We start from the raw sequence: 18,714 nt of genomic DNA, 5'->3' as shown, positions 1-18,714 counted from the left end.
AGTCCTGCTGTCTGTCTCTCCCCCTGGCAGCAAGTACTACGAGAAGGAAGCGTTACTGGCAGATCCTGTATTTGGCCCCATCTTGGCCTCTCTTCTAGGTGAGCCTAAGAGCAGAGAGGCTGGTGCTGGGCTAGTGGGGGCTGAGGGACAGGTGCTAAAGGGGCACCGTGTGAGTTGACTGTCCCTGTCTTCACAGTGGGACCTTGTGCCTTGGAGTACACCAAGCTCAAGACTGCTGATCACTACTGGACTGACCCCTCTGCTGATGAGCTAGTCCAGAGGCACCGTATCCGGGGTCCCCCTAATCGCCAGGACTCCCCTGCAAAGCGCCCAGCCCTAGGAGTAGGTATCCCTCTCCCCACCCCTCATACTTATCCAGGCTATGCCCGTGAGCCTGTATGGAAGGGCAGTTTGGCCTCCATATTCTTTGCAGACGCAATCTGGGCCTTGGAGATGCACCAAGGTAGTGGTTACCTCAGGAGAGCCTTTTATCCACACTGGCACTTAACATATAAATACCAGGAGCACACCAATGGTCCATGGCTGGAGAGAAGAGGGCGGCCAAGAGCAGACCCAGGACAGAGTCGACCCCTGGGTCAGCTAGAGGGTCTGTGTGGAATCTTAACATTCCCTGAGGCTGATTCCCAGGGCTGGGGGCTGAGCCGTGCCTTTCTGCACAGATTCGGAAGCGGCACTCAAGTGGCAATGCATCAGAGGACAGGCTAGCTGCCTGTGCCCGCGAGTATGTGGAGTCCCTGCACCAGAATTCAAGAACACGGTTGCTCTACGGCAAGAACAACGTGCTAGTGCAGCCAGTAAGAAAACTTTAACGCCCACCCCTCCTTTCCCTCTCCTGAAGGCCGTAGGATTGGAACCTTCCAGTCACGTTTGTCCCGTTCTTCAGGGGTTTGACTAGCAAGAAGGGGGAGAAAGGGCCCTGCCCCCCACTTCACAGTTTCACAAGCCTTGTGCCCAGCCTTGAGTTGGCAGGAGGCAGGAATGTCATCTGCCCTGGATAACTGAGAACCAGGCTATCCAAAAGTGGGAATGACAGCCAGAAGACAGGACGAACAGGATGGCTGGCCCAGGATGTACCTGGCATCCAGGAGACTAACAAGACAGAACCAGTAGCAGCACCAGGCCAGCCAGGGAGAGGAGGTGCCCACATCTACATGTCACTTGTGTTCTCCCCTACTTCCTCCTGGCCTCCATTCCAGGATCCTGTGACTATGCTAGATCAGCCTCCCCAGCTCCCGCCTGGAGCTTATTTCCCATAGGCCTCCCCTGGGAGCCTTGACCCCTTATCACCTCTCCCTTCTGCTGTGTCTCCTCCCCCTAGAAGGAGGACATGGAGGCTGTCCCTGGCTACCTCTCCCTGCACCAGTCCGCAGAGAGCCTAACTCTGAAATGGACCCCCAACCAACTCATGAACGGGACTCTGGGGGACTCCGAGCTGGAGAAAAGGTGGGGGCTCTGGGACTCCCTCCCAGAAGCCAGGGAAGGGTTGGGGGGGGGCCTGCCTGGGGGGAAAGGTGGGTGGACATACTCAGCTTACTCTGGGAGGCAGGTCTCACTCCTTATCCTGATGCCAAGAACTGCAGGAATAGGCTGCCTGGAGAGAGCTCTCTAAGATCAAGCCAGGCCTGGCATGAAGAGGTTTGCCTGAGCCAAGCTCTAGGCAGCTGAGACTGCCGGGCTCTGTGCCATGACAGCACGGGGCCCAGAGGGACATGGCTGGCTGAGGTCACTTCTCGGCTATGGTCCTCCTGTCTTCAGGGTAGTTTCACAGGTATTGGTGGTGGGAGATGAAAAAAGCGGGATGACAGGTCTTGGGACACAGTGACACCAATCTGGTTCATTTCCAGCGTTTACTGGGACTATGCCCTGGTTGTGCCCTTCAGTCAGATTGTCTGCATCCACTGCCACCAGCAAAGTGAGCCTCCCTTGTCCTGGGTACAGGGTTGAGGGGAAAGAGACTGCCTTCTCCCAGCCACATGCTGTGCATGGCCCATTGGATATCCTATCCTCCTCCTGTCATCCCCGTGCTTCACCTAACCGGGAGGCCTGGCTGACTGGGCTGTGGTGATGGCCAAGAGGTCTCAGGGAGGCCCAGCCTCACTCGCCCACGTACACCCCACAGAGAGCGGCGGCACACTCGTGCTGGTGAGCCAGGATGGCATCCAGAGGCCACCACTGCACTTCCCACAGGGAGGACACCTGCTGTCCTTTCTGTCCTGCCTGGAGAATGGACTTCTGCCCCGAGGACAGCTGGAGCCCCCGCTCTGGACCCAGCAGGGGAAGGTACCTCAGGGATTGGAACACTCTGGAGTAAAGGGATGTGTGAGGGGGGTTCTCTGCTCACCTTCCTTCCTTTCTCCAGGAAAGCCTCTCCAATTTAGAGGCTGCCTTGGGTGGGACCTTGGATCAGACTCTGCTCTGCACAGGCTGACCACCCACCCTTCCCTCCGCAGGGGAAAGTGTTCCCCAAGCTACGGAAACGCAGCAGCGTGCGGACTGTGGATGTGGAGGAGATGGGCACCGGGAGGGCCACAGACTACGTGTTCCGGATCATTTACCCCGGCCACAGGCACGAGCACAGTGAGTATCCCAGGCCTCATCCGTGGAGGAAGGGAGAAAGATGCTCAGGGAGGTAGGGGAGTACAGTGAGACCCAGGAGGGGCTACAGGCAGGGTCCACTCACTGACCAGGCCAGGTTGAGAGGAGGGGTTCATTACTCAGCCTCTCTCCAGACCATCCCTTGCACATCATCCCTCTGAGAAGCTGCCTGTCTCTTCCCCTAGCTGTCTTCCTCCGCCTCGTTACCCCAAGATTCTTGGCTCAGCCGATATTGTACAGTATCCTCTTAGCCTTTCCTTCCCTGCCCCAAGGAAAAACAAATGTGGTGAGACCAGAAATAGAAGATGGAGAACTCTACATTCCTCCTTGGCCCACAACCTGACCTCCACAAGGCAGCCTGGGTGCAGAATCAGTGCTTCTTTATGGACGGTGCAAATTGTTCACTGACTCCTCCAGAGCCAGAGCCCTTCTCAAACTAGCTACTGATGAGAAGAGCTTTAACTGGAGTAGGGATGCATCTGAAGAAGGTGAAACTTGGAGCTGCCTGGGGGACCTTGGGGACTTGGGGGCTGAAAAGGTGGCTTGCCTGCACACCTTTGGGCCCATGGGGCCTGTGCATAGGTATCTGGTGACACCAGAGTTTCTTTTCTGGTCTGAGTGCTGGTACGCCCTATAGGCCAGACTCGCCGATTGTGGGGATAAGGTCAGAGAATTTACCAGTGTGGAGCATTTACTGCCAGCTGGACCACCTGCTCCCTAAATTTCCCAACTTGTGCCAATAAGTTGTGAGCAAGTTGTTTCTGTATTAGTGGACAGATTACCCAGACTGCTAACACACAGCCATGGCACAACCAGCCCCAACAGGCTTGAAGGGTACAAGACAGGGGGATTCCCCTTCCAGAGGTACCTAACTAGGAGTCATGTCTTGTGTCAGAATGTGTTTGCAAACCTGACATTTAATCTTGGGCTGTTGCTCGGCTTAGATTACTTAGTCTCCGCTTCCCCTCTTTAAGCTTTGGCATTTCCCAATTCTGGTCACTTTGCTTCAAGGACTGCTTCCCCAAAGGGCAAGCCAGGGCCCCAGGAGCTGAAACCCAGCCGAGTGACTCAGGCTCCTCAAGAGCAGCTCAGGGCAAACCTTGGAGAAGTTTGGATTTACAGTCTGAAGAGGGGGTTTGGGTAATCTTCAAATTTGGTCTAGCCTGACCGTGATGCGAGCTAAAGAATGATCAGGATCTATCTGCCGACAGTCGTACCCAGCCTTGGCCAGGGCTGGGGAGCTCCTGAGCCGCCTGCCTGTCCCAACTGGTCCCTGTCTTTCACTACCCTTGCTCCCCCATCAGTTCTGTCTTCTGTTCTTCCTAGAGAGGGTCTCCAGTGGAGCTCTGGAGCTGCCGCTTTCCCTCACTTTCTTCCATACTCTCCCCAATAAATGGTCCAGAGAGCTTTCCATCCCACATCCCCTTCTCCGTGCCAGGCAGGTTCCAGGTGACCCAGACTCTGCTCCCTCCCCATAAGGAGGGAGTCTGGTCCCTCCTGCCTGGACCAGGGTCCTCATGCCTCTGCCTCTCTCGCTGTTCTCTTTGAGCAGTCACTATTAACTACCACCACCTAGCGGCCAGCCGCGCGGCCTCGGTGGACGATGATGAGGAAGAGGAGGATAAACTGCACGCGATGCTCTCAATGATCTGCTCGCGGAACCTCACAGCTCCCAATCCGATGAAAGGTTTTTATCCCTGCCCCTCTCCTGCCCTGCCCCGCCCCACCCCCTGGCCCACCTGCCACCCACCGCAGGGGCTCGGACGGCAGTGTTGGCATTATGGGACTGGTACCCAGGGCGGTCCCCCATCAGGAGGCAGGTCAGGGAGGGTGGAAAGAGGTGCCGTTAAAAAGAGGGGATGGTACAAAGAGCAGGTGGCTCTGGGCTCCCCACTTGGTGTAGTGTAAGGAGAGGGCTTCATGCCTGAGAGGGAGGATCGTCTGCTAGGAAGGTCTGACTATTGGGAGCCCTGAATGGCTCTCCGAGCACTGTTCCCACTCCAGGGGGTCATGCTGGCAAACCTGAGGCAGTGTCTCTTTGTGCCCTGCTGGCAGGGAAGGCTGGACCCTCGGCCCTGGACCTCTGGTCCCTGACTTGACAGAAACAGGATAGGGGCACCAGGCCCCTTCTTGGGGGGAGGGGGGGTGGAGGCTGGATAGCTCACACGAATGAGTCCTGTGGCTCAGGTTGAGGTGCTGGAGCCACCACGGGAAGGGACCTAGGGGTGGGTTTACCCAGCAGGGCTGAGGGCTCCGGCAGGTACTGCCTGGTGCTTCAGCATGAAATCTGGAAATAAATGTGCCAGGGATGTAAGATAGGTGTTTCCTGCCTTCACAGAGCCCGGAAACCACAGGTACAGAGGTCCCTTCGTTGTAAATGACACAGCACAGTGCCCATGGCCCCTCAGCATTTGTTCCTCTGTGTACCACCCATCTTTCTTAGCACAGAGCTAGGCTGGTAGAGAGGAATCCTGCTCTTTTTTTAGAAAGTGACTGGCCAGGGGACCTGAGAAGGCTAGGCCGGGATGCTCAAGGGAAAATTGGTTATGAAGGGCCAGCTCTCTCGGAGTTTAGGGGAACTTCCCCGTCCCCACCCATTCCCATGCCACAGAATTTATTTCTTCTCCCCTTTCCCTTCCCTACAGAATGTATCTAAGAATATGTGACATCCCAGCCACCAAAGCAGCCATGGGTCTCCCCCCTTCCTGGGAAACCAAGTCCATGGCCTAGCACACATTTAGCACACCCTTAGCACAGCCCTACCAGCTGCCCCCTACCCACCACATGCCTGCCCTTGCATCTCCCTGCCAGCCCTCCTGGTAGGACCCACAGACCAGCCCGGGCAGGAGTGCAGGGGAGCCAGACAGACTGCCGTCTGGCCCCTTGCAAACCTGGGCTTGGGGCTGATGCTTATTTATGGGATAATGGACTTTGAGCAGTTTGGGAAGGCTGAGCCAAGAAGGACAGGGATCCCCAGGAACTGATATCAGGCTTAGGCTGGGGGTCCCAGCAGAGGCCCTGTCCTGGCAGACTTGGCACCAGGAAGCCTGTCCCCGACTAGTCTTAGGGCCTCCAGGGTCAGAGAAGCCTCCATGTACATGGGGACCCGAGGCCTCAGGGCTTGTCAGGGCTTCCTCTTGGGGAACTCAGGAGCCAGACCAACCCAGTAGGCAGCTCCTGGGCCCCAGTACTTGGGAAAGGGGAGGAGGCATGAGAGGAGAATTGGCAGGTGGTTGGGGATTTGACGTGGGAGCCCCCACCTCCACCCCAGTCCATAATGACAACACTGTTGAGTCCGTTCTACTAGCCGTTGCTTCTCAGGCCTGCGACATGCTTGACTTGTGCATGTGATTCAAGTGGCGGGTGTCCAGACTCTCCTCCCTCTCCCCCACCTCTCCTCCTTTTCCTGCTGCCTCCCCACAGAGCAGAGATGCTGTTCACTCTAATTCTGCTCCAGGCCAGGCACCTTTCACTCGGAGTCTTAGGGGCTGTGGGGTTCAACCACCCTGATTGTTTTTGCTTCAAACTTTCCTCATGCTCAGAGGAGAGAGTCAGAGTCAAAGCTGGCCCAGCAGACCCCTCCCCCCACCCAATGTCCAGCCTGCTGCCCCTCACCCAGTCACTCCAGAGCTCCAGCTGTCTGCACTGGGTTAATTCAGAGATGTGGTGTTCAATGCTGGCTGGTTCAGCTCCTTCCTGGAGAATTAAGGTGAAGAGCATTGACCCAGGAGTCTTGCCTTGGTTGGGCCCTACTTTCTGGGCATGAGCTTGTTTCCCTGTGTGCCCCCCCTTCATCCTCTGCACCTGTGGCGCCCCCACCTTCCCGCCTGTTGCCTGCTGCCTGCCTGGCTGGGCCCGCTCCTGCCCCCCTCCCACGATCGGCCTCTCTCCTGCCTGCTGCAGGGGCATGAGCTGGGCTCCTGCCCCACCCCACCTGCATTTATCCCCTCCCTCTTCCCACTTTTGGGCATGGCTTGCAACTCCTCACTCCCAGAGCCGCAGCCCCTCTACACCAAATATGTTCCCTTAATTTGCCTCCTGGTGGAGCTGAAGGGCCAAATATCTACAAAAATCCCAGCTGTGGGTCTGGGAAGAGAGCCTCAGGCCAAGACAGGGCATCCTTTGAGGGGAGTGGAGAGGGCTCAGCTCAGCCCTCCCCACCAAGGCACACCCAGAGCTGGAGTCTGGCTCCTGCAAAAACCAGTCCTAGGTCTGCTCCAGACTCCTGGCAGGGCCAGGGCCCAGGCTGTGATTCATAGGAAAAAAAGCTACTTGAAAAGTCTCTTCACATGTCTCTCTTTCCTCCTCTTCCCTCTTCTGTGCTCTCCCCCTCCCTCCTGGCGTCATCTCCTGGTCCTTACACTTTCTGCCCTCACTTTGCTTCGTCTTTGTGACTCACTGGACCTGCCAGAGACCCCCTATGAGCGGTATTCTGCCCCACTCAGGCCCTGGGAGCTCTGAAGGGTCTTGAGTTCTGATTCAGACCAGCTGAGCTGGCCCAATCTGCTGGCGGTGTAGATGCGTCCAAGGAACCATCTTCTGAGGCTGCACCTGGCACATTCTTCTGGACAGTGGAACTGTGTGCCCAGCCACCACCTCCTCAGTGGCCTGGCAGCCCCGGGAATTTTGCTCTTCCTGCCGGCTCACCTGTGTATTTGGAGGAGGCCACCGTGCTAAATTCAGGCAAGGCGAGGATGGAGAACTCAGGACGAACCCATGTGAGCTGGCAGTGGGGGCACCTGGCCTGGAGGGGAGCACTGCTCCTCCTTATCCACAAGATCTAGAACCCTCGGAGGGGTGAGGTCTGGGGACCAGGACAAGTGGCTCCGGGATCCTTAGGAGCTTTGATCAGGGGAGACTCCAGGTGTGGAGAGGTTCAAAGTATGCAGGATTGCAGGCACCTTCCTGCGCATCTCAGAGTTTGTCCAAGAGAACCAGGCTGAATCCTCAAAAGCCAAGCCAGCTAGCAGTGTTTTAGAGAGCTTAGGCTTTCGTTCCTTCTCTTTTTTCTTCTCCCTCTAGAAAAGCAAGCGTTCGTTCCATTGCTGCTAGCAAGTTGGAGAGAACAGACACACTTACCCACATGCAGAAAGACTAGGTGGAGGGCGGGAAATGTCAGGCACTCTCCACCATTTCCATCTCTGGGCTCCGCACCAGGCAGGCACCACCCTATGGATTTGCTACCAACGGGTGACTCCGTGCTGCAGCTCTGGGCACAGAGGTGGGCGTGCTTCAGGGTGCTTGGGGGACGAGGCCTGCCAGGCCCTGACCAGGGCCCCCTTCCTGTCCTCAGATGCTGGTGACATGATTGAAATGCAGGGCTTTGGGCCCGGCCTGCCAACCTGGCACCTGGAGGCCCTGTGCCGCCAGGGCCCCTCCTGCCTCTCCTGCTCCACCAGCAGCTCCCCATATGCAGCCCCCAGCCATTGCAGCCGTGTCCCCGACCGGTGAGTGGGCAGGGCCCAGAACACCAGCTCCCTGTGGGTGTGTCTGTGTGTGGGCATTCTGTCCTTCAGGGCTATGTCACTTGTCTGACAGGGTGGCCTCAAGTTGGACAGACCTGGGTTCGAATTTCACTTCTGCTACCTATGTGACTTTGGCAAGTTATTGAGTCTCCGTGGGCCTCTACGTTTCTGAGCCTCTGTTTCCTCATCTGTAAAATGGGAATAATACCACCTGGTTTGTAAGGTACCTGTAAGGATTAAATGAGGTGTATGACTCATACGAATGCCCAGAGCTGTGCCTGGCACCATGGTAGGTATGCAGTACTTGCGAGCTCCCCTTCCTAATGTGGATGCAGATTCTGCCATCAGGCTGTACATCTGAGGACACACCAGATATCTGGGCATCTGCCAGGTGCCAGGAATGGTGCGTGAATGGCATTTGTGTGCGGGTCACATTGCCAGCACTTGATGCTTTTGCAAGGTGCTCTCTTTTACCTGTTACTCCTAATGACCTGAGGTGGTTCTCTCCATTTTCACATGAGGAAACCCAGATTCACTAACATGAAGTGAAGTTAGTTGCTCAAGGTCCCTTGGGTGGTTGGGGCCAGGCTGGGTCCCCAGCAGCACCACCTAGGGTGGCTGCCAGACACAGGGAACCCACAGACGTGTCGCTGGGCTGTGGATCCTGCTCCTCGTACCGCCCGAAGACCTTACCTGTCCCCCACACAGGATGTCCTTCTCTCTCAACCTCCCCCAACCAGAGGGGCCGTAGCCCCTCCTCTCTGAACCAGGTTATTTCCACAGGTTGCCCCTCAGGCTGCTGTGTGAGAGCATGAAGAGGCAGATCGTGTCCCGGGCCTTCTACGGCTGTGAGTGCAGGGTGAGGTGGGGTCGTGAGCGGTGGGGGCTGTGGGAGGCACCACTTGACGGTGTTCTGGCTCCCCTGCCCCCACAGGGCTGGCTTACTGCCGCCACCTGTCCACGGTGAGGACCCATCTGTCAGCGCTCGTGCGTCACAGCATCATCCCGCCTGCCCGGCCCCCAGGAGCCTCCGGGGGCCTCACCAAGGACGTGTGGAGCAAGTATCAGAAGGATGAAAAGGTGCACACTCTGGGATGCCAGGGCTAGGGGCCGGGGTGGGGTGGGGAGCAGCAGTGAGTGCAGAGCAGCCTGCTCTGGGAGCAGCTTGCATAGACCAGATGGGCATTCAGGTAAAATGTAGTAGGGCCAGGACCAATGGCCTTGGAGTGGCCCAGGTCAGACAGCTGGGTCTGTGGGTCTCCATAGGAAGGGGACTGGACTGGTTCTTGTCTGCTTCCACATTATTCTGAAATCTTGGGCAAATCTCTGCCTCTCTGCTCCATTGCCTATCCTGGAAGGAAGAGAGGTTGAACTGGATCTCATCCAGCTGTAGTCTGGGGCAGGGAGGATGTGACCCTCCCAAAGCAGAGTCTGTCTGGGCTTCAGCAGAGTGACTGAATCACTGCCCCGGCCCTAGCTCTCTATGGGATGGATGGAGATAGGGCCACCCAGCCGGGCCGCAGTTACCATGGGGGTTATATGACCTTTACTTCCTGGGTCCCACAGAACTACAAGGAGTTGGAGCTGCTACGGCAAGTTTACTATGGAGGTGTGCAGCACGAGATCCGTAAGGATGTCTGGCCCTTTCTGCTTGGCCACTACAAGTTTGGCATGAGCAAGAAGGAGATGGAGCAGGTAAGGGGACCCCCCCCCTCCCGTGGGGATAGGGAGATGAGCTGAGCCAGGGGACCCCAGGGAGGGATCCCTGAAGCCTTGGCCCCTTCCCAGACAGAAAGGAACATGGCACAGGAAGATGTTAGCAGAGAGCAGCCCCGCAGTCTTCACCCCTGCCGTCCCAGGACACCCCTCCCTCCATGGTCACGGTATGCTCTGAGACAGGTGGACTCAGCAGTGGCAGCAAGGTACAAGCGGGTGCTGGCAGAGTGGAAGGCCTGCGAGGTGGCAGTGAGGCAGCGGGAGAGGGACGCGCAGCCAGCCACACTCACCAAGTTCTCCTCGGGCAGCAGCATCGACAGCCATGTGCAGCGCCTCATCCACCGAGATTCCACCATCAGCAATGACGTGAGCCTGACGGGACCCGGGGCAGCCAGGGGCAGGGGCCACCGGCGTTTTATAGGAGTAACATGGAGTCCTGAGCACCAGCCCGACCTCTAGTAGTCACTGGCACCGGTGCCCTGGGAGAATGGCTTAATGTGTCTGTGTCTCATTTTCTTCTACTGAAAAACCGGATGACTGTCCCCCTGCTGCCCATTTCTCTGAGTGTTGCAGGAATAAAATGAGATAGTGCACTATGTTCTGTTTTAATGGACAAGAAGGGAAAGAAGGGTATATCAGGATTTAGGGAAGCCCTCCATCCTTATAGAGACATCTCAAGGCTAGGGACAGGCAGCCCGGGTTCGAGTCCCAGGTCCGCTGCCAACAAGCTGAGTAACTTCTTTTCTTTGGGCCTTGGTGTCCCCTGTCACCTCTGACTGTGGAGGTTTCACCAAGAGCTACTGGTCAGAGACCAGAACAGCTCTCAGGTCCCATTGGTGTCTGGAGATCTCCCTCCCTCTGTGGTGTTTTCCATCCCCTAGTGGAATTAACCAGGCAAAGCTAGTTCAGAGCCTCTGTAGTTCTTCTGGCATCACCCCTGCCTTTAGATGAACAGCAGGTGACAAACCGTGGCTTGCTGGCTGAAACAGAAATGATAAGTTTCCGTTTTAGGGATATCCTTTTATTAACTTACATGGTTTTTTGTTTTTTTTTTTTTTTCTCTAAAATTGTCTCTCTTGATAACATACATTCTTGTCACTTTACTAAATGCTTACTAGCGTTAACAGAAAACTGAAGCTGGAGAAATATAACTTTGTGCTCCTTTCCATGTGCTTTGTTCTTACTCCCCTATTCATGAGCATATTCTCTTTCTCTCTGGCTTTGGGTTTTGTACAGTCCTGAGTCTGAACCAGTGCCCCAGATGCTTAGCACATGAACAGCAGTAGCTTTCCTTTGCTGGCACTAATCTGAGGCTCTGTGTCGCCTTAGAATCATGGCCTTGCCTGATTCTAACCCAACACTTCATGCTTCTTGCCAAAGTGAAAACTCCTTTTAGTATCCCTTTCCCTACATAGCCCAAATAGAAAAAAATCTGTATATGTCTCTTTGATTCTCTCTGGGACTTGTCCACAGAGGTGGACTGTTTCGAATCAGTAGAACAGGTTACCTTGCCATTTGTCCCCTCCTGAGCGTGCGTGTGAAACTAATATAACTGATTAGGCACTTGCTAGAGAAGTTTCCTGTCTTATTCTGCCAGTCAGTGGAAAATAAGGAAGAACTTGTTTTCCTAACACCTCCAGCCTGCCGCCCACCAGGCTGCCCTAGCAGCCACACCAAGTCTAGTGCCAGCCTTCTTTAGTACCAAGCTCTCTTAACTGGAGGCAGCCTCACGTCTTCAGGCGTTAGTAGAGTTACATGTAACTCACATCCGCCATCAGGTGTCTAAGCTTCTAGTTCCCCTTCCCTGCAGCAGCCACAGGTAGTCCTGCAGTGCTTCACACTTTTTCTCAGGCCCCAGAGAGAGGCCTGAGGAGGGGGACTGGATGGGGCTAAAAGATGGTGTCTCCGTGTTTGCCCGGAGCCTGATTGCTCTCCCCCTGGTTGTGTGGGTCAGAGGGGAGGCTTGGCAACCTGGGGGTGGTGGGTGAGGCAGTGTGGAGGCCATGGAGTTGTAGCATTCTCCATCCCTCTTGTTCGGACCCCAGGAAGGAAACGGTGAGCTGAGGGAAGGTGCTGGAGTATAGGTGTGAGCCCCACCATCTCTTCACCCCTACCAGGTATTTCTCTCTGTGGATGACCTGGAGCCCCCAAAGCCCCCAGGCACTGAAGATCCCAGACCCGAGCCTGAGCAGGAGCCGGGAGCAGGGCCCCCCGGCACCACCATGGTGGAACAGCAGCAGTCAGTGGAGTTTGACTCTCCAGACTCGGGACTGCCATCCTCTCGCAATTACTCCGTGGCCTCGGGCATCCAGTCGAGCATAGACGAGGGGCAGAGCATGGGCTTCGAGGAGGAGGACGATGGCGGTGGGGAGGAAGGCTCCGACGGGCCGGTCCTGGCATCCCGTGTTTTCTCCGAGCCCCAAGATCCCAGCCAGGAGAAGGCCTCGCGGGCTCGCGAGCTGGAGGCAGGGGAGGAGCTTGCGGCCGTGTGCGCTGCTGCCTACACTGTATGTGGACATTCCCCAGGGACTGTTCTCAGCCAGCCCCAGAGGCCCTCCTGACATCCCTGAGGCGTGGGGACGGGCTGGTGGGTGGAAGGTGGGGCTACCCTCACTGTCCTGCAGGGGGTGCTGAGCGCATCTCTCAGCATCCCTGGGGGCTCTGTTTTCAGAGTCTCTTGGTTCCTGCGTTTGCTGCATCCCTTTATGTAGGCACCACTTCTGGCCCCCAACTCATTCCTGAGGGCCCCCCACTCTTTCAGATAGAATTACTGGATACTATGGCCTTAAATCTGCACCGCATAGACAAGGATGTGCAGCGATGTGACCGCAATTACTGGTACTTCACGCCCCCCAACCTGGAGAGGCTCAGAGACGTCATGTGCAGGTGCCACTGTGGGGCAGGGTTCAGGGAGGGAGGCAGGGACCCTGCTCTGTGGAAGGTTAGGTCTGGCAGGTGCCCTGCTCCTCTGCCCTGCACTGAAGCACACTCAGCTCTCTCTGTCTGGAACACTTCCCCGCTGTGCCCCCCACCCCACCCCTCTTCTTTCTTAGAGGTCTTTCAGATCTCAGCCTCGGCCATACTTCTCCAGGAAGCCTAGCTGATTGCCCTCACCCGAGCAAACCGAGCGGTGAAAGCCGTTTATTGTCTTTCCCTGAGCCCCTGGGTGCCTTGAGGACAGAGACTGTGGGTTACCACTATACTCCCTGAACTTTAGGGTCATGGAAAGGCTGACTTCTGGGTAGCAGGCCGCTCTAGGGACCATCTCCCTAGGGGTCCCTGCGGGGAGCAGAGGATGGCACACAACCACAGTGGCTCTCTCCCCGTCATTTCAGCTACGTGTGGGAGCACCTGGACGTGGGCTATGTGCAGGGCATGTGCGACCTGCTGGCACCTCTCCTGGTCGTCCTCGATGATGGTGAGGGACTGGGCCGGGGGTGGGGGTTGAGAGTATTCCCAGAATGGTATTGGGATTGGGCTGAGATCAGCTGGAGAAAGGAAAAGAAGACCACAAGCTCTGGAAGGGTGGGAATGTAGGCCAACCCTGTCGTCCGGACCACAGGACACCTCCTGTGAGATGAGGCATTGGGGTCTGCTGCCTTGCCGGCCTCACTCCCATCTCCCCTCAGATCAGCTGGCCTACAGCTGTTTCAGCCACCTCATGAAGAGGATGAGCCAGAACTTCCCCAACGGGGGCGCCATGGACACCCACTTTGCCAACATGCGCTCCCTCATCCAGGTGAGGTGTGCAGCTGCCTGTGGGCTCGTGACCAGGCACCTCCAGGCTCGTCCATAATCCACAGGGAGGCCAGGGAGCATTCCAGAAATGTCCTTTATGTATAAGCTTAATTTCTATCACTTGAGAAATCATTGTTTTCAGTGTTGCAAATTGAGGGGGATGTCAGTATGGGAATACTGTGCCCGTGAAAGTGTTGGTGAGTAGTACAGGTGACAGTGAATCAAACACCCAGAAAGTGATATAATTGCAAAGAGAGCAACTCCCAGAGAGACGGATGGGGCAGCAGAGGGCAGCCTCCACCCAAGGAGACCGGAGGGTCTCGGGAGCAATGCCAGCAGCCCACACAGTGGGCAGGGGAGGCTGGGAGAGGCAGCATCAGCTCAGTTGGCCTCCTTTTCTCTACTTCTGCAAGATCCTGGACTCAGAGCTGTTTGAGCTGATGCATCAGAATGGAGACTACACCCACTTTTACTTCTGTTACCGCTGGTTCCTCCTGGATTTTAAGAGAGGTAAGAGATGGGTTGATGGTGGGACTAGGGTCAAGGCAGTGGGAGATCCTTCTCCCCCAAAGTCAGTGGTTCCTAACCCGAATTGCACTTTGGAACCACCTGGGGAGCCTTTTAGACATGCCAGCGTCACAGGCTCACCCAGCCCCAGCCTTAATGAAGTGTGGCCGCCTGGGCATCCACAATTTTAAAAGCTCCTTACGTGATTCCAGAGTGCCGCCAGCAGTCACCCTAAGCCAGTGGTTTTGGGGACTGTTTTCAAACCAAATCTTCTCAAGCAGCAAGGCTTATAAAGAGCAGCTGACAAGAACACAGGTGTGAAGGCTGCCCAAGTCCAGTGTGCGGGAATCACCAAGGAGAAGGGCAGGGTCTCGACCTGGGGCTTGGAACCCTCTGCTTGGACAGGGCTCTGTGGAACGGGGAGAACCCCAGGACCTAGGCCCCTGGAGCTCTGTCTCTGCATTTGGCTCTACCTAGAGGCCCATGGGGAGCCAGGCTCAGCCTTAGCCCCTAACTGTCCCCAGAGCTGCTGTACGAGGACGTGTTTGCCGTGTGGGAGGTGATCTGGGCGGCCCGGCACATCTCATCAGAGCACTTTGTCCTGTTCATCGCCCTGGCCCTGGTAGAGGCCTACCGTGAGATTATCCGGGACAACAACATGGACTTCACCGACATCATCAAGTTCTTCAATGGTAGGAGCCGCCCAGCCATCCCGGCTGCCCCCTGCAGGGGTTTGGGGGGCTCCACTTCTGGCCCAGGAAGGGTTGGAGGGGCTCTCAGAAATCTCCAGTCCCTTCCCCGTAGGCAGATGTCCCGAGTCCAGCAGGTTGTTGGAAACAGCAGGGTGGGCCACCACAGGGCTCCTCGCAGACTACTGCCCCTGCCCCAGCATCCCCACAGTTCTGTCTCCCCCAGAACGGGCTGAGCATCACGATGCCCAGGAGATCCTGCAGATTGCCCGGGACCTCGTCCACAAGGTGCAGATGCTCATAGAGAACAAGTGAGGGCTGTGGCCAGGAAGCGGCAGCTGACTGGAGCCTGGGCTCCGGGCCCCCGGCCCCCGCGGGCAGAGGCGCAGGGCAGTGCAGCGGAGACTGCCCGAGCCCCGGCCAACCCTGCCTGCCCACCCGTGTTCCTAACAAAGCGTTTGTGAGCCTGGGATCGGACTCTGGGCAGTGCTGGCCCTGCAGGGCAAGTCAGGGGCCTGGATGCCCTCAGGCCAGGGATGGGATGGGAGAGGTTGGCCTCAGGGAGTGGCTCCCTGGGGGACACCTACTCTGCTCCCCTCTCAAACACCTGGAAATAGCCCCACCGTCACCTGCAGCCTCAGCCCAGACTGCTCCTCCTGGCGTCTCCTAGGTCAGCCTGGGGCCGTATAGATATAACGGGCCGTAGTTGCCTGGCCCCACCTGGCATGGGTCATGTGGGCAAAGGGACACTGTGCTGTATCTCTTCTTCGAGTCCTCTTGCAGGCATAGTGCATATGCCCACCGCAGCCCCAGTGGGGGCAGCCAGAACAGCTGCCGGTTCGGGCATGTGTTCTGGGTGCAGGAGACCTTGAGGCAGTCAGAAGATGCGGGCCCAGTGGGAGAAGCCCACCTCAGCAGCACTGCCACTGCCTTTGGCCACCTGGGGTGACCCCGTGCGCTCCCCAGCCCGTACAGGGCACCTACGTGTACCTGTACAGTTTCACTCTCGCCACCTAGTTCTTGCTTCAAGCATTAGATGCCCCCCTGAAAAATGACACTTTTGCCCACTGGATGACCTGGAAACGCAGTGGGAGCATTGCCCTTGAGAGGAATCCCAGGGTGACTCTTTAGGGAGGAAATCCTGTGATAGCCTCCTCTCAGGGACAGGCCCCAGAGCTTTGGGACAGCCCATCACCTGTCTCAGGCACCCACTGGGTCCCTCGGTCTGGTGGGGGGTGGGGGGGGGAGGGGAGGATGCTTGGGTCATCCCTGTTTGTCCCTGGTGAGGAGCAAGGCCAGCCCTGCCTGCCCCATGCTCCTCAGGATGCCAAGAAGCCTGGAGACGCGAAGCCCCCTGGAGGAGCCTCACTCATAGAGATGTCGGGAAGGGCCCAGCTCCTGATCCCAGGCCTAAGCACACTGCTTGCTCTGTCATCACTACTTGCCCCCCCACCCCTAAACACATAAGGCTAAGGCTCTGCCCTGGGGCCATTCTGCCACAGGGGCCTGTCCAGCAGTCACTTAGGTCTGGAGACTCCCTGCCTTTGAGAAACATGAAAAGGGCCCAGCGGCCCTTGGGCATCCTGCAGTCTCCTCAACCCACCCCTGTCCTGGGCACTGCATGGCCTGTCTGAGGGCCAGCTGCCCCATTGCCTACCCTTGTCTGTGAATCCTCAGCCTCCACCAAGCATGGTGGCCATTGTGTGCCTGCCTTAGTGACTCTGGTTTTGTGAGAAGCAGAGTGTATATGTTTTTTGGTTCAGAAACTATACTCTTCAGTGTTGTTAACAGACCAATAAACACAGCATTTGGCAATCCTTGTGGCTCTGGGGGCTGCTGAGTGGGCAGTGGACACTCACTGGACAGTAAGTGACTTTGTGTACTGGCAAATTCTGGAAGCTCCACAATTGAACTGTACAGAGGGCCAGCCCCACAAGGCAAGGACGGTGAAAAAAGAGAACCAAAGTTTCCAGGAGAGAGGGACCTCAGCTGTGGGCTGGTCAGGAGCAGGGGATAGCTAGACCCCGAATACTCAGTGGGGCGACTTCACCCCAGAGCCAGTGTTCCTATCTCAGACCAACCAACGACTTGACCAGCCTCTGGATGAGTATAGGTCCCTGTCCCACCCCTTCCCCAGCCTGCCTGCCCTCTTGACCAGCTATAATGATGAGTTGGAGCCTGAATTGGAATCTGCAGGAGCTTCCCGGCCCCTCCAGCTGGTGGGGAAGGACCCAGCCCCTCTGGCCCTGGCTCCTGGCCACGGAGCACTCTGCGATGCCTGCTCCAGGATGGGGCATGAGGAAAGTGTCAGGAGGGATCAGACCTGCTGAGGGCCCCACTGGAATAGTAGGTTCCCACCTGCCTTCCCCCACCCTAGAGGACCACTGCCCCCATCATCAACAGCTCCTGGGAGAGGGCTCCGGCCATCAGCATGTGCTCTGGTCTAGAGGACACAGGCTTTCTGGCATCAGGGCCTGTTATCAACTCAGAGCTGCCAAGGCAAGGAAACTAGTTGGCACAGGGAAATCTGGGTCCAGGGAACCTTATAAACCCCTCAAGGCAACACTTCCCCCACTGTTGCCTGGAGCAGTCTGAATTTCCGGTGCTGTGACTTCACCAAGGCTCCATATAAACTAGCCTGGGAGTGGTCTGGTTCCTTTACATACTCCCACCTTCCTCTCCACCCAGAAGTGTGGGCACTCCCCATCCTCCTGGCTCGGCTTCTAGGACCAGAGGACAGCAGCCAAAGTGATGGGTCCACGGAGGGCAATGCCACGTGCCGAGTAAGAGCAAGAAGCGCGAGTAGGAACCCCACCTCAGGGAACCCTCCAACCCCTGAAGTCTTCCTCTCACACAGAGCTGCTGAATGGAAGCACCTGGATTCCTAAATCGGGATTTTTGTTTTCTGTTACTCTGATCACAGGCCCCCTCTTGCAGGCTCCAGCTGAGCTGGGGGAGTTTCTGCCTACCCTTAATATACAGTGCTAGCCCGGGGCGCTCAAGTCAGTTAAGCATCCTACTTCAGCTCAGGTCATGATCTCGAGGCTCGTGAGTTTGAGCCCCACATCGGGCTCTATGCTGACAGTTCAGAGCTGGAGCCTGCTTCAGATTGTGTCCCTCTCTCTCCGCCCCTCCCCTGCTCACACCCTCTCTCTTTCATAAATTTTTTTTTTTAAAGATAGTGATATCCCTGAGATGATACTGGGTCATCACTACCAGGGGCAGAGTCTTCATCTTTGTCCCCAGTGTTTGACAGTGTCTGACACTGAATAGGCACGTAGGAAATACTAGTCCTAACCGTAAAGCCTTCCCTAAGGTCAGGGGACTCATCTCTTCCTGGAGCTACCAGCAGGGGGAGCCAGCATCTCGCAAGTGAAAGGACTGGCAGGATTATAGGACAGAGGGACACTGGGCCTGGCCTTTATTGAGCTGGTGCTTCTTCAAGAGAATGGGACCCAAGACATTGGTGACCACTTCCTTCCCTAAGGATAGCCCACCCCAGGAAGAGAAGTGGAGTCCATTCCTCTGGCTGGGGCTGGGAGTGGGGAACCTGTTGCTGGGGCATTCAACAAGGCAGCCTGCCTGGTCTATAGTTAGGCCTCTTCCTTACCTCCCCACTTCCTCCTGAGACAGCCTGCCAAAGGGCTGGTTTCCCCTAAACTGGGAGAGATGTTATAGGGACAAGGGTCTTCCGGGCCCATCTTAGAACATGGTTCTTTGAGTCCTGACCTTCAAACTTCTTCCTCTTTTTGTTCCTTTCCCTTATGGATTCCCCAGATGACCCGTCCTAACTACAACTTCAGAAGTGCATTGCCCTCTAAGGAAGCCTCTCACCCTTCTGCGCACAGATCTTGAGGCGGTTCCCCTCCACCTTTCCTACTGGAACTTTATCAAGTTCAGGATTCACAACTCTACAGCAGGCCCAGGGCAGGGTGGTACATGTTGGGGAACTCTGCACGGAGTTGACAGATTGGACTGCAGGC

General features: G+C 56.6%; 1 protein-coding gene across 5 annotated transcripts in view; it reads left to right on the top strand.

The window, feature by feature from the left end:
* The window catches only part of SGSM2 (small G protein signaling modulator 2), a 36,928-nt gene extending 20,380 nt beyond the window's left edge, over nucleotides 1-16,548 (top strand). For 2 of the 5 annotated variants that reach the window (XM_030296267.1, XM_030296265.1), the window contains 20 exons: nucleotides 31-98; nucleotides 197-342; nucleotides 681-815; nucleotides 1,340-1,464; nucleotides 1,866-1,933; nucleotides 2,141-2,301; nucleotides 2,472-2,598; nucleotides 4,169-4,303; nucleotides 7,910-8,063; nucleotides 8,865-8,929; nucleotides 9,016-9,161; nucleotides 9,648-9,776; nucleotides 9,981-10,163; nucleotides 11,915-12,304; nucleotides 12,559-12,683; nucleotides 13,133-13,215; nucleotides 13,427-13,536; nucleotides 13,949-14,045; nucleotides 14,567-14,734; nucleotides 16,055-16,548. In XM_030296267.1, coding sequence (XP_030152127.1) covers nucleotides 31-98; nucleotides 197-342; nucleotides 681-815; nucleotides 1,340-1,464; nucleotides 1,866-1,933; nucleotides 2,141-2,301; nucleotides 2,472-2,598; nucleotides 4,169-4,303; nucleotides 7,910-8,063; nucleotides 8,865-8,929; nucleotides 9,016-9,161; nucleotides 9,648-9,776; nucleotides 9,981-10,163; nucleotides 11,915-12,304; nucleotides 12,559-12,683; nucleotides 13,133-13,215; nucleotides 13,427-13,536; nucleotides 13,949-14,045; nucleotides 14,567-14,734; nucleotides 16,055-16,365 — 2,926 coding nt within the window. In that variant the 3' untranslated portion in view covers nucleotides 16,366-16,548. Of the gene's footprint in view, nucleotides 1-30; nucleotides 99-196; nucleotides 343-680; nucleotides 816-1,339; nucleotides 1,465-1,865; nucleotides 1,934-2,140; nucleotides 2,302-2,471; nucleotides 2,599-4,168; nucleotides 4,304-7,909; nucleotides 8,064-8,864; nucleotides 8,930-9,015; nucleotides 9,162-9,647; nucleotides 9,777-9,980; nucleotides 10,164-11,914; nucleotides 12,305-12,558; nucleotides 12,684-13,132; nucleotides 13,216-13,426; nucleotides 13,537-13,948; nucleotides 14,046-14,566; nucleotides 14,735-14,957 lie in introns of all 5 variants that reach the window. The other 3 variants (XM_030296268.1, XM_030296266.1, XM_030296269.1) reach the window with 3 other exon arrangements.
* The last annotated feature ends 2,166 nt before the right edge of the window (nucleotides 16,549-18,714 follow it).

This window comes from Lynx canadensis, chromosome E1 (genome assembly GCF_007474595.2).
Source record: "Lynx canadensis isolate LIC74 chromosome E1, mLynCan4.pri.v2, whole genome shotgun sequence".
Taxonomy (NCBI): Eukaryota; Metazoa; Chordata; class Mammalia; order Carnivora; family Felidae; genus Lynx; species Lynx canadensis.
This window is presented reverse-complemented; position numbering and strand designations above follow the sequence as displayed.